Consider the following 16,831-nt stretch of genomic DNA (forward strand, 5'->3'; position numbering starts at 1 on the left):
AAATTCACAAAATTAAAGACCAGATTAAATGGGGTTTTATCTTAGTGACCACTTAAACACTCAGCCTTTCTATGCACATGGGGGCACAAATATTAACACTTCAGGGTCTGAGAAGCTGAGAGTGATGCCTGTAGCTCTAAGACAAAGCTGAGAAGTTGCTCAGTGTTTGGGATCAAGGGCTGTTAATGCTGCATAGGTGTGAATCATAACTTCTGGTCTTTCTTCCTGAAGAAGCCTTTCAGGCCATTTGCCTGGAGTTTTAGATTTAAGAGAGGCTTTGTTTTGAATGTGTAAATAATTGATTGATGAAATTTGGTCAGATTTTCTCCTGACTGGTTGTTCCTAAATTCTTAGGATACGTCCTAGTTAATTACACTTTGTGAATTGTCAGATGTGTAATTGTTGCATTTTGGATGTATCTAACTTCATTTTTTTTTTAAGTATTTCCGTTTAAGGTATCTGTTTGCAGGTCAGAAAATGAGAATTATGTAATTGTGTAATGCTCTGAAATGTAAAAACAAACTGTAAATAAAATTGACTAAATCTGAATTATTTGTGTGTGTTTCTCAAAAAGCTTTGAAAAAAAATCTAGGATGTTAGAGTACTTGATATATATCTATATGCTGGATTTAGAGGACACCCTTTTAAAAAGCAAATTGTCCTTTTTCACTCATTCTTAAAGAAAAGTGCTGGTAAAGTCCTGTTGGTATATTTCAGTCTTAATTTTGAGATGAAGCAGTTATCTCTCCCCTTTGTTTCATAACCAGCTCTGTAGAGGGCTTTCTGGAAAGTTGATCAGTTTTTTTCCCCCTTAATTAGTTTTTGTTCTGTATATTTGAATAACAACTGGATAATGTCATTTGTACAGTGGGGAGATGTTTTTGGTTTTCTCCATCTATCAGATACTAAGCAGTCCTGCTCCACTGTTACTTCAGCTTTCCTTGCGTGTCTGTTGTCCGATGCTGGGCACTTTCATGCCATTGATTGTACGGACTGTACATTTTTCCCTCTAGTTTTGGTCCTCGGCTGACCATATTTATTGCTCTCTCTTTCCAGCCCACTCCTGTTTGAGCTTTGCAATGCGTTGTGAAGAATCTGTCAGCGTTCATCCCTGAGCAGTTTCCATCCTGTTTTTTTTCTGTAATTGCTTGCCACGTAGGCAACCATGACAGATGTAAAAATCTCAGCTGAGACTGAAATTAGATTTTGAGCAGACGTGAAAATGGGGGTAAGGATTTAATCATCAAACCCTTACAATCTTGTAAACTTAAAGTTTTGTATATTCATGATATTGTCTGGTCTTTCCAAAGCATTCGCTTTCTTTAACCTTTTAAAATTACTCTTTTGTGCCCACAGAACTATTTGAAGTCCCAAGTGTTGAGTGCATGGCTGTTAAAATTCCTTCTCCAGTATATGCTGAGCTCTGTTAGGTGCTAGTTAAGCTTCCAATTATGTCGGCTCTTCCTTGACCTTCTAGGTTCCACCAAAAAGCCCAAATCAAACCAAACTGGTCAATGCTTTTTGAATGTGATAAACACACAATAAATTTCATAATATGGAAAAAAAAAATTAAAAATCCTGTTTCACTTCTATGTATTCTTTCCTGCAAACAGAAACAGTTTCTCTACTGAAGTAAATAAGCCTTACTTTGTTACTGAAGCAGAGTGCTTTTTGAAGCCAAGAACTCCTCCAGCGTGGTTTAGGTGTCTATGCTGGTTTCTTGAGGTTTAGAATCTCAAGCAAACTGCTTTATAAGTTGTTCTGAGTGGAGTAGCAGTGAAGTTGATATGTATGTATTTTTTTTATTTAAAGTACTTGGAAGCTGTGTGTTAATTTCTATAAAGTTAGCATAGTGCTAGAGTGTGTGTAGCTGGAACTTACATGCTCACTGAGGAGGTTGAAAAGCAACAAGTACGAGGGGTTTCTTTTGTTTGCACTATGTTCAGAAGAACTTTATGGAAGGCCTTTAATGTCTCAGAGTTGTGATTGTAGCTGATCAGTCATTTATTATAAAGTCTTTATGAAGTTTCATAGTTTGTACTAAACCTGAAGTACATCATCGCTGCGGACTTAATAGGTCCCAAACCCAGCGGAGAATTTCTTTCATCACAGCACCGTGTTATGTTCCATTGGAAATATCCTATTTGTGGGTCCGTGGTTTTTCTTTTTGCTCTGAAGTAGCTGAAATTCTACATTGGGTCCGTAATGGAGAAAGTGTTGGGCTCACTGTGAAGTCTGGTGGTGACATTTAGCCTTGATGGGAGCAGCATGGGTGCTGCATGTGGATTAGCTTTGAAGACTTGCACAGCATCAGGCTTTGCCTTAGCTGCAAAAAAATGTGCATCCTTATGTGCACACCTGAGCCCAAAGTGCCCGTAGTGTGAGTGTGGACTCCTGTCCTTGCAGTTCAGGACATGTCTACTGTCTCTGAGTTACCTCCACAGTGTAAGTGATCTATCAGATAAGTAATGACAGCGCGTGCTTGTGAAGTGCCAGGGGAGTGCATCTGTGTGACTAAGCTGTGCACCTTGCAGGCAGGCTGCGTATTGAGAAGAGGAACAGCAGTACAGAGACCATCATCTTTCTATCAGCTTGATGTAATGAGCAGACGATGCCTTTCTGAATTAAGGAGATTCCTCAGTATGGTTGTATATGCATGGTGCTTCCATTTTGGGGGAAAAAATAAGGCAGGTAATGATGAGTCTGTAATACCAGAACGTTTTTCCTTCAAATATCTTTAGTTTTAGTTAAAGCTACTTTATCTTAAGCCATTTTATACCAAAACATATAAAGATTTCCTTTAAGAGTTGAAAACATCATTTAACGAGTAAAGGTTGGACCAAATGTGAAATTGAAATTCCAACAGGAAAGTGAACAGATTTCTTATTTTTCTAATCAGAGTTGTAATCTTACGTCAAGGCTTAAAGAAGGAAATCATCTCCCATTGGACTTACTCTCTTTTAGACAGCGTTATCTTTGGTTCAGACCTACAGAACTGGCAGCTTCCTTGCTAGTAGTGGTGCCAGGGATGCACTGAGTTTAGGTCAGCTGTGGAGGCTGAGAAGGCTTATTTCTTTTCGCTGTGTAGGAAAATGTTTTTTGGGGAGTGCGGGTGAAGCTTCCAAGTGTTCCTAGGTTTACGAAATATCACTAATGGAAGTTATGAGTTTTTTTTCACGGCTAGGCTTGTTTCTCATCAGCTCTCCTGAAGTTAACAAGTTAATGCTCCCACATCCTGAAGCTGATTTCAGTTTGTCTCAGAGGAAAAAGCCACTGGAGAGGTGAGTGAAGATGGCAGCGTTTTGTGCCTTAAGCCATTTGGTGAAAGCGTAGGCATGTTATTTAAAAACAAACTTGAAAGTGATCTTACAGCACAGAGTTCTTAGTGGTTAAAGGCTGAGACACTTTATTTTTCTGTTCTTACTTTCAGTTTACTTTTTATGGGTATAAATAGAAAGGTCGTGGGGAACCTGAAGGAGAGGAGGAGAACTTGGTGCGTTGACTTATATATGAAAACATTAGGAGATCTGCGAGAATAATACTGAGAATAATAGGGTGCTTTACAAGTGCAGTAGCAGGGCATCGTTCTGTGGCGTTACTGGGTTCTGGCACCTCAGGCTGTGCATACATGTAGTGCCTGTTTCTTTATTTTTTGAAATACAGGGCATGGTAAAGTACCTGATAGTGATACAGTCAAGCAACTCAGCAGCAATACTGTGCAGTTATCCCTATAGATAAAATAAGCTGTCGATAACAAAAGAGGTCTCCTCACAAAAGTAACTTCCCTCAGGCTTCTGTCGTGGCTGAGTTGCTCAGGGATCATCCACGCTGAGCAGCAGGTCTGGCAGAGGCCTGCACTGAGGGCTGCTGTGGAGCAGCTGTCAGCACGAGCTGGCAGATCCAAGCCAAGCGGTGTGGCTGCAAGTATTCAGCTCACAGTCGTACTAATCTGCTGTGGGAAGAAGCTCTGCTTGGATACGTGGCTGCGGTAATCATAATGACAAATTCTTGCTTGATGTTTAAAATACCTCAATTTCTGTTCCTTGCCACATAGTATTTTAGTTGAATTTCCTTAGTGCGGCTGTGTGCTTAAAGAATGTGGCCGTGAAGTAAGATCCCCTTTTAAGATGGTTTTTCTATTCCCCGCTCACCTTACTGGCATTTCTTTCACCTCTTCGTGTTTGAACTCATCTTTCTTCAACGTCAGTGGTAAGAACTGTTTCTGGTAATTCATATGGGGTCTTGCAAAACTCATAGGGCAGCAGTGCAGCGGTTCTCCTCTGTCAGACATCTCCCTGGTGACTGCTTTTGGTCTTCAGTTGTTGGAGCCTGGGAGTAGCTTGGGACTGTCCTGTGAGCTACACGTACATCTCAGACTTTGTTCTGTAACATCTGAGATATGTATAGTAATACATACTGTAATTTAATTTATACATGGTTTTTGTTTTTCATTTCTGTGACACAACTGCCCTTGTGTGAACACAGGGAAGGGCAGCAGCTCCCTGGCGTGGAGACATGGGCTTGCTGACTGTGATCATGCTTTTTTCCTGCGGTTTTGTTCTTGGCATCAGATCCAGCAGTTGGGGAACAAAGTCTCAGGGTGGCCCTGCAGCATGGCTGGCTTTCTGCCAGGTGCTGACACACCGAAGGGAGCTCGGATCCGTGGCTAATAAAGAAAAAGCATCCGTGTGTTCTTGGTGTGGAGTAGGATAAGCAGCAGCATGGGAAGGGAATGTGATGGATAAGATATTCTGCATGTTAGAAGACCTGAGCTGCTCTGCACATCCAATAGGGAGACAAAAGGGAGTAAGGGATCACCGCACGTGCCTGCAGAATCCCCCTGCAGAGTCTGCAAATGCACACTGCTAAAAACTTGCCTACCTACTGCAGTCTGAAGGGATATTGATACTGACACAGGCTGCAGGTGTAAGTTGGAGCAAGGACCAGATCAGGATCCTGTTTTAAATTCTCGCTTTGCTCTTGCAGTGTATGAAAACAAATGGCTTTGTGGAGTTAATTTGGGCAGCATTTGAGAAGATAATTTCAAAGCCAGGACTGGGCACGTTTTGAACAACTGTAGCACAGTTTCTATGTCAGTGATTTTGGCAGAGATGGAAGAAAAGCCTACTGGAACTGCAGGTCTGCTAATACCTGATGGACAGGTGAACAAAAGGGAAATATTCCTGTTTAAGTGCGAGACAAGAAGTTGTAGTTTAAAATTACAAGACAGAGTTAAGTACTAGAGTTCAGAATTCAGTCCAGTTACAGCAGCAAAGTCCTGGATGATATTTTGAGAGCTGCATAGCTTCTGTAACTGCAAGCTTTTGGAAACAAGGGAGATTAACCTCTGTCAGGATGGGGGTAGTTAAATTCATCCTGCATTTGGCTGTGGGATAGAATTGCTGAGCTATCCTTGCCCTGTCACAGCTCCATTTTCTGCAGTTTTGGAATTAACAGCTCTGATATTTAGGAAAAAGAATCTTTGCAGAATTGTGCAGATAAGGAGCTGTTCTGCCCCACGTGTCAGGTGGGGATCATGCTTGGTATCATGGAAGCACAGTGCCCAGGCTGCTGTGCACCTCCTGCCAAGGGGCCTCTCCTATGCAAAACCACATTGGGATGACATCATTTCTATAACGTGTCAACTTCAAACAAGTTTTTCTTTTAAAACATGTAGGTCAATTTTCGTGTTTACTTACTAATGGTTTTGATATCAGATACGCAGTATGAACAAGAGCTATTCTTACATGTGCTGGCCATGTGCTGTGCATTTGAGATTTGGAAGGCGAGCTGTGTTCCCACCAGCTTGTTCCCATCAGCAAGAGACTAATGGAAATGTAGCATAACTCTGGTGACAGACTCTGCCCGACTGTCGTTGCCTGTTTGTGTTTTAACAGGTGCACAAAGGGGAAGGAGGTGCTTGCTTTGTCAGTAAAGCAAGCAGGTTCAGTTCCAAGCAAATATTTACTTAAATGCTGATTTTACATCTTTTTTTTTTTTTTAATTTAGCTTTAGGAGGCACTGATGTTTAATTGCACTGCTGAAGGGGTTCTGAATTTTAAAGCATATGGTTCTAGTATGAAATAAAAATAGCTCCCTCCTCTGTCTTTTACCCCCTGGAGAAAAAATTAAAAAATAAAAAAAGTCTATATTTCTGCTATGAGGGAAAAAAAGATGCTTTCTTTCTATGCGTGTTGCTGTTAGAATCATAGCTGGAAGTTTTGAGCATTGAATATTCTTGGATGCAATATATGGTTATTTTAGGGGGAAAAATGGGAGATTTTCCGAGCACTGAGGGCGTTGATCTGTTCTGATAAGTTTTGGCTTGGGCATGTTCTTAGAAATTCTTGATACTGTTTTAAATGTATTTCAGAGAACTAGGCACGTGAAGGGGAGAATGCATTTCTGCTTGGCAGTTAAGGTTGAAGGCCTCACTGCTGAAAACTCATGTGCTGTAAAAGAATGCAATGCTTCTGCTTTCTTTCTGGTAATGCATGACGTGGAAGAGAAGCCTGTCTTAATAACCAAAGTCAGACAGTTCAGCTGTGACAGTCAGACAGTTCAGTTCTTCCTGGTTCTTCTGTTACCTGGTTTTATCCAGAGCTGCAGTGCTAGCAGGCCGACAAGGGGTGCCTGGCAGGGCAGCAGTGCTGTGCTCTGAGCATCACCGCCTTTCGGCCCCTGGACTGCGTTGTGCACAGCACAGTGAGGGGAATCCTGAGGGCTACGAATGTTCCCTGCAGTAGAGCACATGACTGCGTGTGTGGGGTTTTATTTCTCGTTTGCTATAGCTGAGCAGCCAACTGACTTTGTATAGTCCTGCCTGAAGCCTTGTCTATACAGAACATTGCTCCTGATCCAGGTACAACAGTGCATTTTTAACTGGGCTGCCCCTTTGATCAGCCATCCCCTGATCACGTTATGTACTTACATCAGTCCAAGCCACGGCTCTTCCCTGCTGGTCCCCAAAATCCACACACAGCTCTAACACCAGCATAATGGCAACCAGACAAGGCTTCCACCACAGGTCAATGGGCATTCATGAATTTTCCCAAACATGCAGATAACAGGTGTCTGCTTGGTATGTATTAGAATAGCAGGTTCAGCAGTACTTCGGTTTATTGATCTCAAGAGTGTCTTTCAGTCTTGTCAGCTTTTTTCCTTGGAGTTTTGCCACTGAATCCTAACAGCCTCGAGAGCAACTGGTCCATTTGCTCTTTCACCTTTGGTTGTCTCGGGTTTCTTCCATACTGTAATCACTTCAACAGAGATTATAATGCTACTGCCAAAAAGGCTTTGAATTTCAGTTTATAGGCAGTGAGGAGCCATATGGGGATAGTTGTTAGAACAAAAAATGTGAGGCAGTGCACAAAGAAACTCCAATATACTCTACAACTGAGAGTCATCTGCTTTTAAATGACTTTAATTGTGATAGTAAAGACATTCTGGGTAGTCTGGCCAGTACTAATGAGGTATACACAACTGTGCACAGCTTCATATGAATACATGAAGCCAAAGGAAGATGCAGTTTCATCTTTGATTTTTACCTGGGGTGGAAAAATGGTGTTTTATCTGCTTTCTGTTCTAAACAAGAGAGGAGTAGCTGCTGTTTTTTGCATTTTAGAAGTAAGGTGTATCTAAGACAGAAGCATGTAGCCATGGATTGGCTTTGGCTGCCAGCTGTGTGGCTGTGGTGGCTCGCTGTCTCTCTGCCTGTCACACTTGCATTCATTTTTCAGTATGTGGAAAAAAAAATCTGCTCTCTTAGACTTTGTTACAAAGCGAATGTAGAATGCTATCAATTTTGAAAAGTTCATGCCCAAAGTTCGCTTTTTTACTCTAAAATATAGAAAATATGGTCATGATTACCAAAAATTACACTCCATTGCTTCAGTTCTCACTTCAGATAGCGTGGCACAATTCGTAGTGTCGCTCTGGCTCTGAGCACCAAGGGCTTCTTTGGGCAGTAGGGTCCTCACATAGATAGATACCTATTGCTGCTTTGCTCTCTGCCAGTTAGTTTGCTAAATGATGCATTATTTCCCTGGATAGCAGCTAAGTGCATCTTTGCCTGGATCTGCTATGTTTTGTAATGAGTCCTCAGTTTATCTGCATCAATATTATTATACCAAAATTCTATTCCTATTTTAGTTCTATTTCATTATATAGGATGTAAAGTTATTTTTTCTGTCTTGTCTTTTTGTGGCGTGATGAGCAACTGAACAGTTGAGAAATGGTGTAGCTACCTGCTGTATGTCCCCTGTCTTCTCTGGAGTTAGGCCCAGTTTCATGAATTCCTCTCTCTTGCTCTCATTTTTATATTTCATTTGGATATTATTCAGGAGAGTTGTCAGCGTAGAAGGAACTTCTGGATTTTCCCACCTGAAGCACGAGTGATTCACAGAGCCATTGTCAGCACAGGAAAACGTGGACATCCATCTGAAATAGCTGCAGCAGTCAAAGGAGCAGCGGTGGGAGCCAGCGAGGCTGGCCAGGTCCTGCTGGAGCCCTTTTGTGAGCAGAGGGGTTGGACCAGAAGACCTCTAAGAGGTCTCTTCCCACCTGGATATTATTAGTTTGAAATCTGCTTTCTCTGCATTCCAGAAGTGCCACTCAGGGCAGACTGTGCTAATCTCTGCTGCCCGTGGTGGTCGGTGCTCTCATGCAGCAGTTATTTTTTGCCTTGTTTCTGCCTTACCATCATTTCATTTGAGTTCTGAAGAGCAAATGGGAAAACATAAGCAACAGTGGAAGGCAACACGCTGAGCAGCTTCAGCCTTAGTGCTGCCGTGCATTCTTCAGGCCTCACCTTCAGCGTGCTGCTATAGCATCAGCTTTAGTTTTGCATTATAAATTATCCATCCTTGCACGCACTTTGTTTTCATCTCCCTCCTTCACGAGCGACCCCTAAGATGTGTTTGATAATTGAAGTTTGATCATTGAAGTTCTCTCTTGATGCTGAAACGGGGTGAGATGTAACAGACTGGGATGGAGCTTCTCGTCAAGCTCCATCAGCAGAGGAGTTTGTTTGCTCGTGTATGTCTTATGGTGATGTCAGTAGCTATGTCTGTATTTGTCTTCTGCACGCAGTGCACCAAATGGAGCAGGTGATCCGGGATCTTTCCTGGCCGCCTCACGTTTTGTTTGCCTACTTTGCAGTATATACTGGAAGACATTTAACCGTTCTCCCTTTCTCTCCCCTTTTCAGCTCAGAGACACTAGGCAGCTGCTGTTTTTATGGAACCTCACTACACTGCCACGAAGAGCACCAGCTCATCAGGACTGAAAGAAATCTGAGACTGAATTGTCCTATTTTTCCTCTGAAATCTTCACCACGTAGTAAACCTTTTTTGAGCGGGAAAAGGGGTGATCACGTCGAAGCGACCCCTCACACCCTGCTAGGGCACCTGTACCTAATGTACATTTTCTTTCAAGTTTAAAAAGATGTTAGGAAATATTTTATAAAACTTTTTTGCAATAAATGACGCATGAAATTATCCAAGACTCTATGACACTTACATGCAAGGAACCACTTGAATTATTAGTATGAAGAATCACTGCAAATAACTGTTCTTTTGTAATGTGACGGTCACGTTTGTATGTTTCAGTAGGTGCCAGTGACAGAGCCAGTTGCCTGGGACTGTAACTTTTGAACCTTTATTTTAATTCTTAACTTTAGCATTGCGATTCTCCATTCTATGAGGCTTAGTTAGTATTTAGTGCAGGTGTTAGCAGAGCTGTGACCTGTGATCAAAAGCATGTCCGAATCCAGTTGTATTGTAAAATATGAACAGTCCTGCTACGTGAGACCAACGTTTCCCATAGAGGTGATGGAAGGGACAGTGACCACAAACTCCGTGTATCTCCGTATTATGGGAAAGCTCCTTCTGTGTGAATATGGTTGCATTTTATTTATGCTGTTGTGACACTTAGGGAACTGAGGATCGTGGAAGGGTTCTGATGCAGAGAGCAGTGTTTTGCTTATGATACTATGACGAGATGGGAGCTGTGAATGTAGAGAGATTAAATGGAATGGCGTTTCTATTTCAAATCATGGGTTCATTTTCCTTTTGACGTAAATATTTTTCAGATACGTAACTCGTAGAGCAAAGGCTTTATTAGTGTTTCTGGTGGTTGTTGACTTCTTTGAATAGCTGTAAATCAAAAAAAGAAACCCAGTGGGTTTTATTCATTTTATTCCCTTTCCCCAAAAGGTGTCTGGTCATTACGACTTATTTCAGTGGAGCTTGTGAATGCTGGACATGCTGCTGAAATACTGACTTATTAAATATTAATTTATTTGTCACCATTATTTGACGTTGTGTGCACATTTTCTCAGCAGTATCATTTCCTACAACGTTCTTAGAAGGGGATTTATTATATAACCGGGGAAACAATATTTGCTCTGAAGAAATGAAAATGTGCACATAATCTACTAAAAGTCAAATTTTTGTTGGTATAGAAGTGGAAAGGCTTGTATTAAACTCTGTTCCTCTTTACTAACATCCTGATTTGATTGGAGAACACAGTGTCTTTGTCCACATCATTTAAAAAGAAAGACACCTTTCTGAGAGTCCGCGTCAGCGCGAAGGCGGCTGCACAGCCTTCGTTACGGAGCCCGAATTGAGTAACACTGAATCCGAACTCACCGCACCTCCGTTGTTTGGCTTTGGTGTTGGCAATGGGTTTCAACTCATTAAGCAGTCGGGGAGGAGGGAAGCGAGGGGCCGGGCCTGTCATCCAGCTCCAGGAAAGGCCAATGAGCAGCGCACACTCTGAGTCCGGTCGTGCCGAGTGCTCGCTCAGTTCCGTCTATGAAGAGGTAATTAGTTCATAAAGCTGGAGATTGAGTATGTATGGCCTGCTTCTCAACAGAGAGCTGCATCTGCCGGGTAGTAGGTTCAAGTTGTACCACTTGTAATAAACTGCAATCGTTCTTTTTAACGTTCAGATTGACGTTTGGCAGCGCTCTTCCTTTGCACCACTCAGGTCCTGTTTGTGGCTGAGATGTGATGACAATTCAGATGTGATGGAAGGGAAAGTGACGTGGTGCAGTGTACGTGCTGGCCTCACCTCTGGACACCAAACCCCGATTGCATTGGTAATGAATGACGGTCTTGGCCTAATGATAATATTTATATCCACACCCAAACAACCAAACTGAAAAGAAGCCACCAAACAACACGGCACAAAACAGTTTCTGCTCAGGAAAAAGGCCCAGGACTGTAATAGCAGGGTTATTGGGTTATTGCACATTGGATTGAAAACTGATTGATGTTGTAAGTAGAAGCCGGTAGTGCCTGCCTGTGTGACATCTGACTCTTAACCAGTGCTCTCATTTCCTCACGGTGAGCACTTGTGCACAGCAGCTGAAATATATATATATAAAGTATATTATATATATATATAAACACTTAAGAGTGATGCAGGTCTATGCATTGGATAATATGGGTATATAAGCAAATAGCATAAAAATAAGACAAGGTAGCTAATTGTACTTGTTTGTTTTCACAAAAAGCATTGCAGCCATTTTGTTTGAAACCAGATTTTCATTTTGAAATGAAATTGTCAGGGATATTCTAATGATAGAGAATTACAGTAATGTATTGCTTTTCACTTTTTTGCTGTAGTTGCTTAATATTTAAGCTTTGCTCCGTGCTACCTTCTTGTCTGTATATTGAATGGTCACTATGCCTCTTTCATTTTGTAGACTTGAATGAGGAAAATGATTCATCCTTTAAGGTTTGCTGAGAAGTAAATGATAAAGAATGTTGTGTAACATTTATTCAAATAAAGCCTTGATTTTTTTCAGTGCTCTTTTAAAGGGAAATAATGTTGAATAATGCTTTCATGTCATAGCTTCCTTGATTCCTTATTAGTCCTTGATCCAAAAGGTATTTATTTATTTATTTACAGACTAAAGATTGAACTGGGGTTAGTTGTCCACTGCTGGAAGGGAGTCATCTGGACAAGCCTCTGTCCAGACTCATGTTTCAGCGTGGTGAAAGATGTCAAGGCGCACTCAGCCAGCTGGATGCTTTCCCCAGGAGATGGGGAAAGGCTTTTCTTACTCTTGGTGGTAATTAACAAGACAAGGTTAGCTGTGCTTTCTAGAACTAGATACGAAGTGAGCCCTGTGAGAGGCTGCAGCCCCTCCAGCTGTTCTTCCATGTGGGCAAGGAGCAGGGGAGAGCAGTGGGGCTGAGCTCAGGGCCGCCCCAGTACTGCTGTGCAGCACAGAGCTCCCTGCAAGCACAGCCCAGCAAGCAGGGCACAAAGCAGCAGGAGCACAGGACGTGCTGGGTACCTGCAGCCCACCTGCTCACCTGTCTGTGGCGGTGCTAACAGCTTCAGGCTGGTTGTCTGCAGCAGGTAAGTGTAGGAAGGTATTTCTCTGTGTGCGTAAGGGATGCATCGTGCTGAGAGGCGTTGTCCCATCGTGGTGCCCTGCAGGAGGAGCAGGTTGTGCCCTGTGTGATGCCAGCTTTTGTTACTGAGCCGTTGTCGGTTGTTAAGACTCTCCCCAAAACTAAGTTAGCTTATGAAGTGAAGTGCACACGAATGCCATCTGCTGCTGCCCTGGTGCGGGGCCTCTGTGTGGCTTCTGGGATCAGCTGGTGCCTCCAGTAACCAGCGGGGCTCCACCTCTGGTTATCGAAGGGAGCAGAGCTCTGCCGTGTATTTTTCTTCACCTTCCCACAGTTGTTTCTTATTCTGTCCGGATTACAGGAACTCCCATCCCCTTTCTCTCGTTATTCATTCATTCTTGCAGCAGTTCCCCTTGAATTGGTTATCCTCACTGGGGGTCGGTGGAGAGGGGAAATCCTGCTGAAATGTAATTGCTCGCTAATGGCTTTTCCTTTGTGGCATTGTGTTGGGAGCTTTCCCTGCGGGAGTGCTGGATTTGCTGCGTGGCTGTGAAGCCCATGGGAGAGGTTGGCCGTGCAGGTTTTGGAGGTCTGCAATTACTCTGCTGATTAACGTGCACTCCAGCAGTTCGGTGGTGAGAGTATAAAAGTAAGCCAACCTTCAGCAGTGAAGGCAGTGCTGCACAATGCCGCTCTGTAATAATATTTTCTGCTTCCCTGAAGCATCAAAAGGGGAATATTTAATGAGGGCAAAAGTGCTCCTGGTGCTGACGTGCCAGCTGAAATGCGAGGGGTTGCAATGGAGAAAAACGACTTGTTTTAGGGTGAGACCAACGGGTGGACTTCTGATGGAAATCAGGCAGATCACTAACAGAGACGTGGCGTGGTCAGCTGTCACATCCGTGTCATTTTTAAACGTGATGTGGTGAAGAGCGCACTGAAAAGGAAGATGGTTAACTGCCCAAGGCAGCCCCCATAGTTAAGGAAAGGGCACACATCTCACATTACCTTTGTGCTCCCTGCTGATGAGCTGAGATTTGCATGGCGAAGTCCTTTTCCTGCTTTTGCACTTTCTGGAAGGTTTGGAATACAAGCAGGTTGCATACAAGGCTGGTGTCCTCATGCCTTGCGTGGAGATCTGACCCTCCTGCAAGGAAGCTCATCCTCCTGCTCTCCCAGTCGCACAGCAGTACTTGCACTGCCAGGTGCTGGTTGTAAAAGCAGACAGCAGTGTGTGCAGCCCTCTGAGCGCCTGCGGGGACGGCGACCTGCCCTTGGCATCAAGGGGCACTCGCTGTTCTCATTTCTGCTCTCGTTCACTGGTCCCTGCTTAAGTCATTGGACGTGGATTTGTCATTCTCCCTCTTTGTGCAGGGAAGCTCTGGGAGGCTCGGGGCGTATGGATGGCCTCAGAAAAAAGGGTTGGGTTGTTTCCTGGTTGGTTTGGTGCTGGCGGGTTGTTGTTTGCATTCTGCAGCCTGACTTTATGGTTCTGCTCGTGTTTTTCCCTTCAGTGTTTCAGTAGTGTTTGTTTTTATCCACCCGCTGGGTTTGGAGCCCAAGCCATGGGCAGTCAGGGCCGGGCAGGCTGTGACCCATGTGGCAGCTTCAGGCCATTCTGAATTTTGGGTAAACGTTCAAAGCTAACGAGGGGTACTTCTAACTTGGAAATGCAGAGTTTCAGCTCAGAGCTCCGAGTCTTAAGAGCTCAGAGACAGATATTTCCAAACGTAGTCATCCTGGTTGTTAAATATTAAAGGCAGGCTGTGCCTGCTCCTGGGCTCATTCAAATATTTAAGTTCTCTGAGCCTTTGGAGAAAGTGGCTGGGGCTGTGCTCACGATGAGATCTCAGAGCTGCTAGTACAATATAGCTGGACATGGCTAACCCTCTCCTTAGTCACTCTGTTGTCAGTTTGCTGCTTCAAAGAGAGCATTGCAAATAAGCTGTGAGAACAAGGGCTGGTGTACGTACATCACTTACATTTTCCTTAATGTGGTAAAATTACAGCAGAGCCATTGGATGTGTCTTGGCTTAGTCAACTTGCTGCTGGCTGCACCTAGCAGTGCCTCTGCTGTGTTTGAGCTCACACTGGACGCATGCAGGTCTGCGGGGCTGCCGTGTAACAGCCGTGGGCAGCAGTAAAGCTGCTCTTAGCCTCTTTCCAGAGCTCCCACATTCTGCATTTCCTCTTTTCTTAGACAGAGAAGTGCCCCAAGATGGCAGGCTGCGGCAGACAAGCTAATGGAAACGTGTCACTCTTCCCTGAGATAAAGACAGATGCAATTGCTGGATGCAATTATTCCAGCGGAGCCCAACCACCCTGCTGCCTCTCCAGGGACATGTTTTATGGCTGGCACATGCCAGCAACTCTCCATGAATATCTTTAGACCATTCCATCTGCCTCGTGCAGCACGGGGCCCCGGTCCCTGCAGCAGAGCCGGGGATGAGGTCGGTGTGGGCAGCAATGCAAAGCCGGGTGAACAGTCCGGGCTGGGCTAGGAAAGGAGAGCTGCTGGTGCTGTGCCTGTGCCAGGAGGGCTGATTTGAGAATGGTCTTCTTGAGAGGCAGCTGCTAAGCAGCGAGCAGGTACAGGGAATCCTGGCTCCAAGCCGGTACATAGCTGCTACCAGCGATGCCTCCAGCTGGGAGGATTGCCGCTGAACATGCAGAATCAGAAAAATATGGTTAATGTTTTTTGGCTGTTTTAGGACGTTTCATTTATAAAGGACTTTGCTCTGTCAGGGTAGGCTGTGATGACTCTGGCTTAATGCCACAGCAGCCGAGAGCCTGACAATTTACTGTGCCTCAGCAGAATGTTTCTTTGACAAGCGGCTAACCAGAGCCTCTGCTGATGAAAGATACCCCCAGCAATTACAGCCTTTCATGCAGGAGGCTGGGCAGGTTTAGGAAAAAAACTAAGCAGCTGGAAAAGAAAAAGCTGGGATTCTTCCAAACAGGGAAAGCTTGCGAATGAGCCATGTATTAATGCACATTAAATGTGCCCGTACACATCTGTACCTGCAGTTAAAGAGAGGTGGTACTTGGATATAATTGGTTCTTGGCTGCAGCAGCAGGCAACAGCGCCTGGCTGCTGCAGTAATCCCTTAGGAACAGCACAGCTCATTAAAGCACAGGAGCTGGTGACCAGAGGCTTCTCCTTTCTGTACAGCTGTGTCTGCTCTGCTCTCATCAGGGCTAGGTGGGTCTCCAAGAAATTCAGTGCTGAAATGCACTCATCAGGGAAGGAAGGGTTCAACTTCAAAGCTCGGCACTTTATCAAATCCCAAATATTCTGATGTGAGGAGCTGGGAGCAGTTTCATGTCCCCACTTACTGGCCGGGCGGGTGGGGATCAGCAGCACTGCACTGACAGTAAGAGCCAGGCACAGATTATGTGAGTCCCAAGGTCTTCTTTCTGTACTGGAGAGGGTTGTCTCCTGCTTCACACTGACGTTTTGAAAGGCAGATGATGCAAATTGAGAGCGTTTTTTTTTTTTATTGTTGTTTTTAAGAGATGTTAAATCCCCAAATCCTTTCAAGGTGGAGGGAACTGCAAGTGTTCAGCTCCTCTGGACACCAGGCCTTATGCCTCGCACAGCCAGAACCCAAAATGAGCTGGGCTCCGATCCCAGAGGCACTGCACTGTGGGCAACAGAATATCAGAAGGACATAAAACTATCAGATAGCCTGCAAAGAGGGGCTGCAAAGATGGTACACGACACGTGAGGGGCAGATGAGGTCCCTGCGTTGGCTCAGCCCAGAGCACAGCAGCGGAGGGGAGGCTCATGGCGGCCGCAGCCCCACACAGGGGAGGAGGGCAGCGCTGAGCTCTGCTCTCTGGGGACAGCCGTGGTTCTCAGTGACCTGGCTGTGGTGCTCTCTTGGGTTTGCTCACAGGGGTACATGTTCAGTGCTAACTCAGTGCTGACTCTGAGCTCTCTGTGTCCAGGTCTGACGCGGGAGATGGAGCCGCTGTGAGTGCTGGCAGAGGAACGGAAAATGAAGATGGCTTTCCTGGGTATCCCACTCCCATCACACATGAAGAGGTAGAGGTAACAAAAGTGCTACAGTCCGAAATGTACTGTTATTATTAAATGTAGACTATTTACAAGAGAACACTTAAAGGTTCCTTGACCTTAATTTTAATCTTCCTGCACAATAAGAAAGCTGACATGTTCTCACAGATGATAAGAGATAAACTTTAGCACATGGTGATGTACTGGAATGACTTAAATGACCAGACTGGTCAATTATTTGCTATTACCTGTTCAGAAAGGGTAGAAATGAAGATACAGCAACAATTTTAGATACCATGGACTGAAGAGGCTATTTAGCACTACCACCAGCTGTGCCAGTAAAGCTCAGGACAAAGCTCAGGAAATGCTACTCATGGCACCACCAGAAAATGGAGGAGCCACTTTTCAGTGGCCTTGTAATGAAAAGCTGAAGTGCTGAAGACGT

At 44.3% G+C, this 16,831-nt stretch overlaps 1 protein-coding gene across 2 annotated transcripts in view; it reads left to right on the forward strand.

The window, feature by feature from the left end:
* The window catches only part of PWWP2A (PWWP domain containing 2A), a 29,946-nt gene extending 13,530 nt beyond the window's left edge, over window positions 1-16,416 (forward strand). The window contains exon 3 of one of the 2 annotated variants that reach the window (XM_065734513.1): window positions 16,320-16,416. In XM_065734513.1, coding sequence (XP_065590585.1) covers window positions 16,320-16,348 — 29 coding nt within the window. In that variant the 3' untranslated portion in view covers window positions 16,349-16,416. Of the gene's footprint in view, window positions 1-9,208; window positions 10,175-16,319 lie in introns of those variants that run through there. The other variant, XM_065734514.1, reaches the window with a different exon arrangement.
* Window positions 16,417-16,831: the final 415 nt, after the last annotated feature.

This window comes from Cyrtonyx montezumae, unplaced genomic scaffold (assembly GCF_038088225.1).
Source record: "Cyrtonyx montezumae isolate F1298 unplaced genomic scaffold, pur_monq_1.0 scaffold_18, whole genome shotgun sequence".
NCBI lineage: Eukaryota > Metazoa > Chordata > Aves > Galliformes > Odontophoridae > Cyrtonyx > Cyrtonyx montezumae.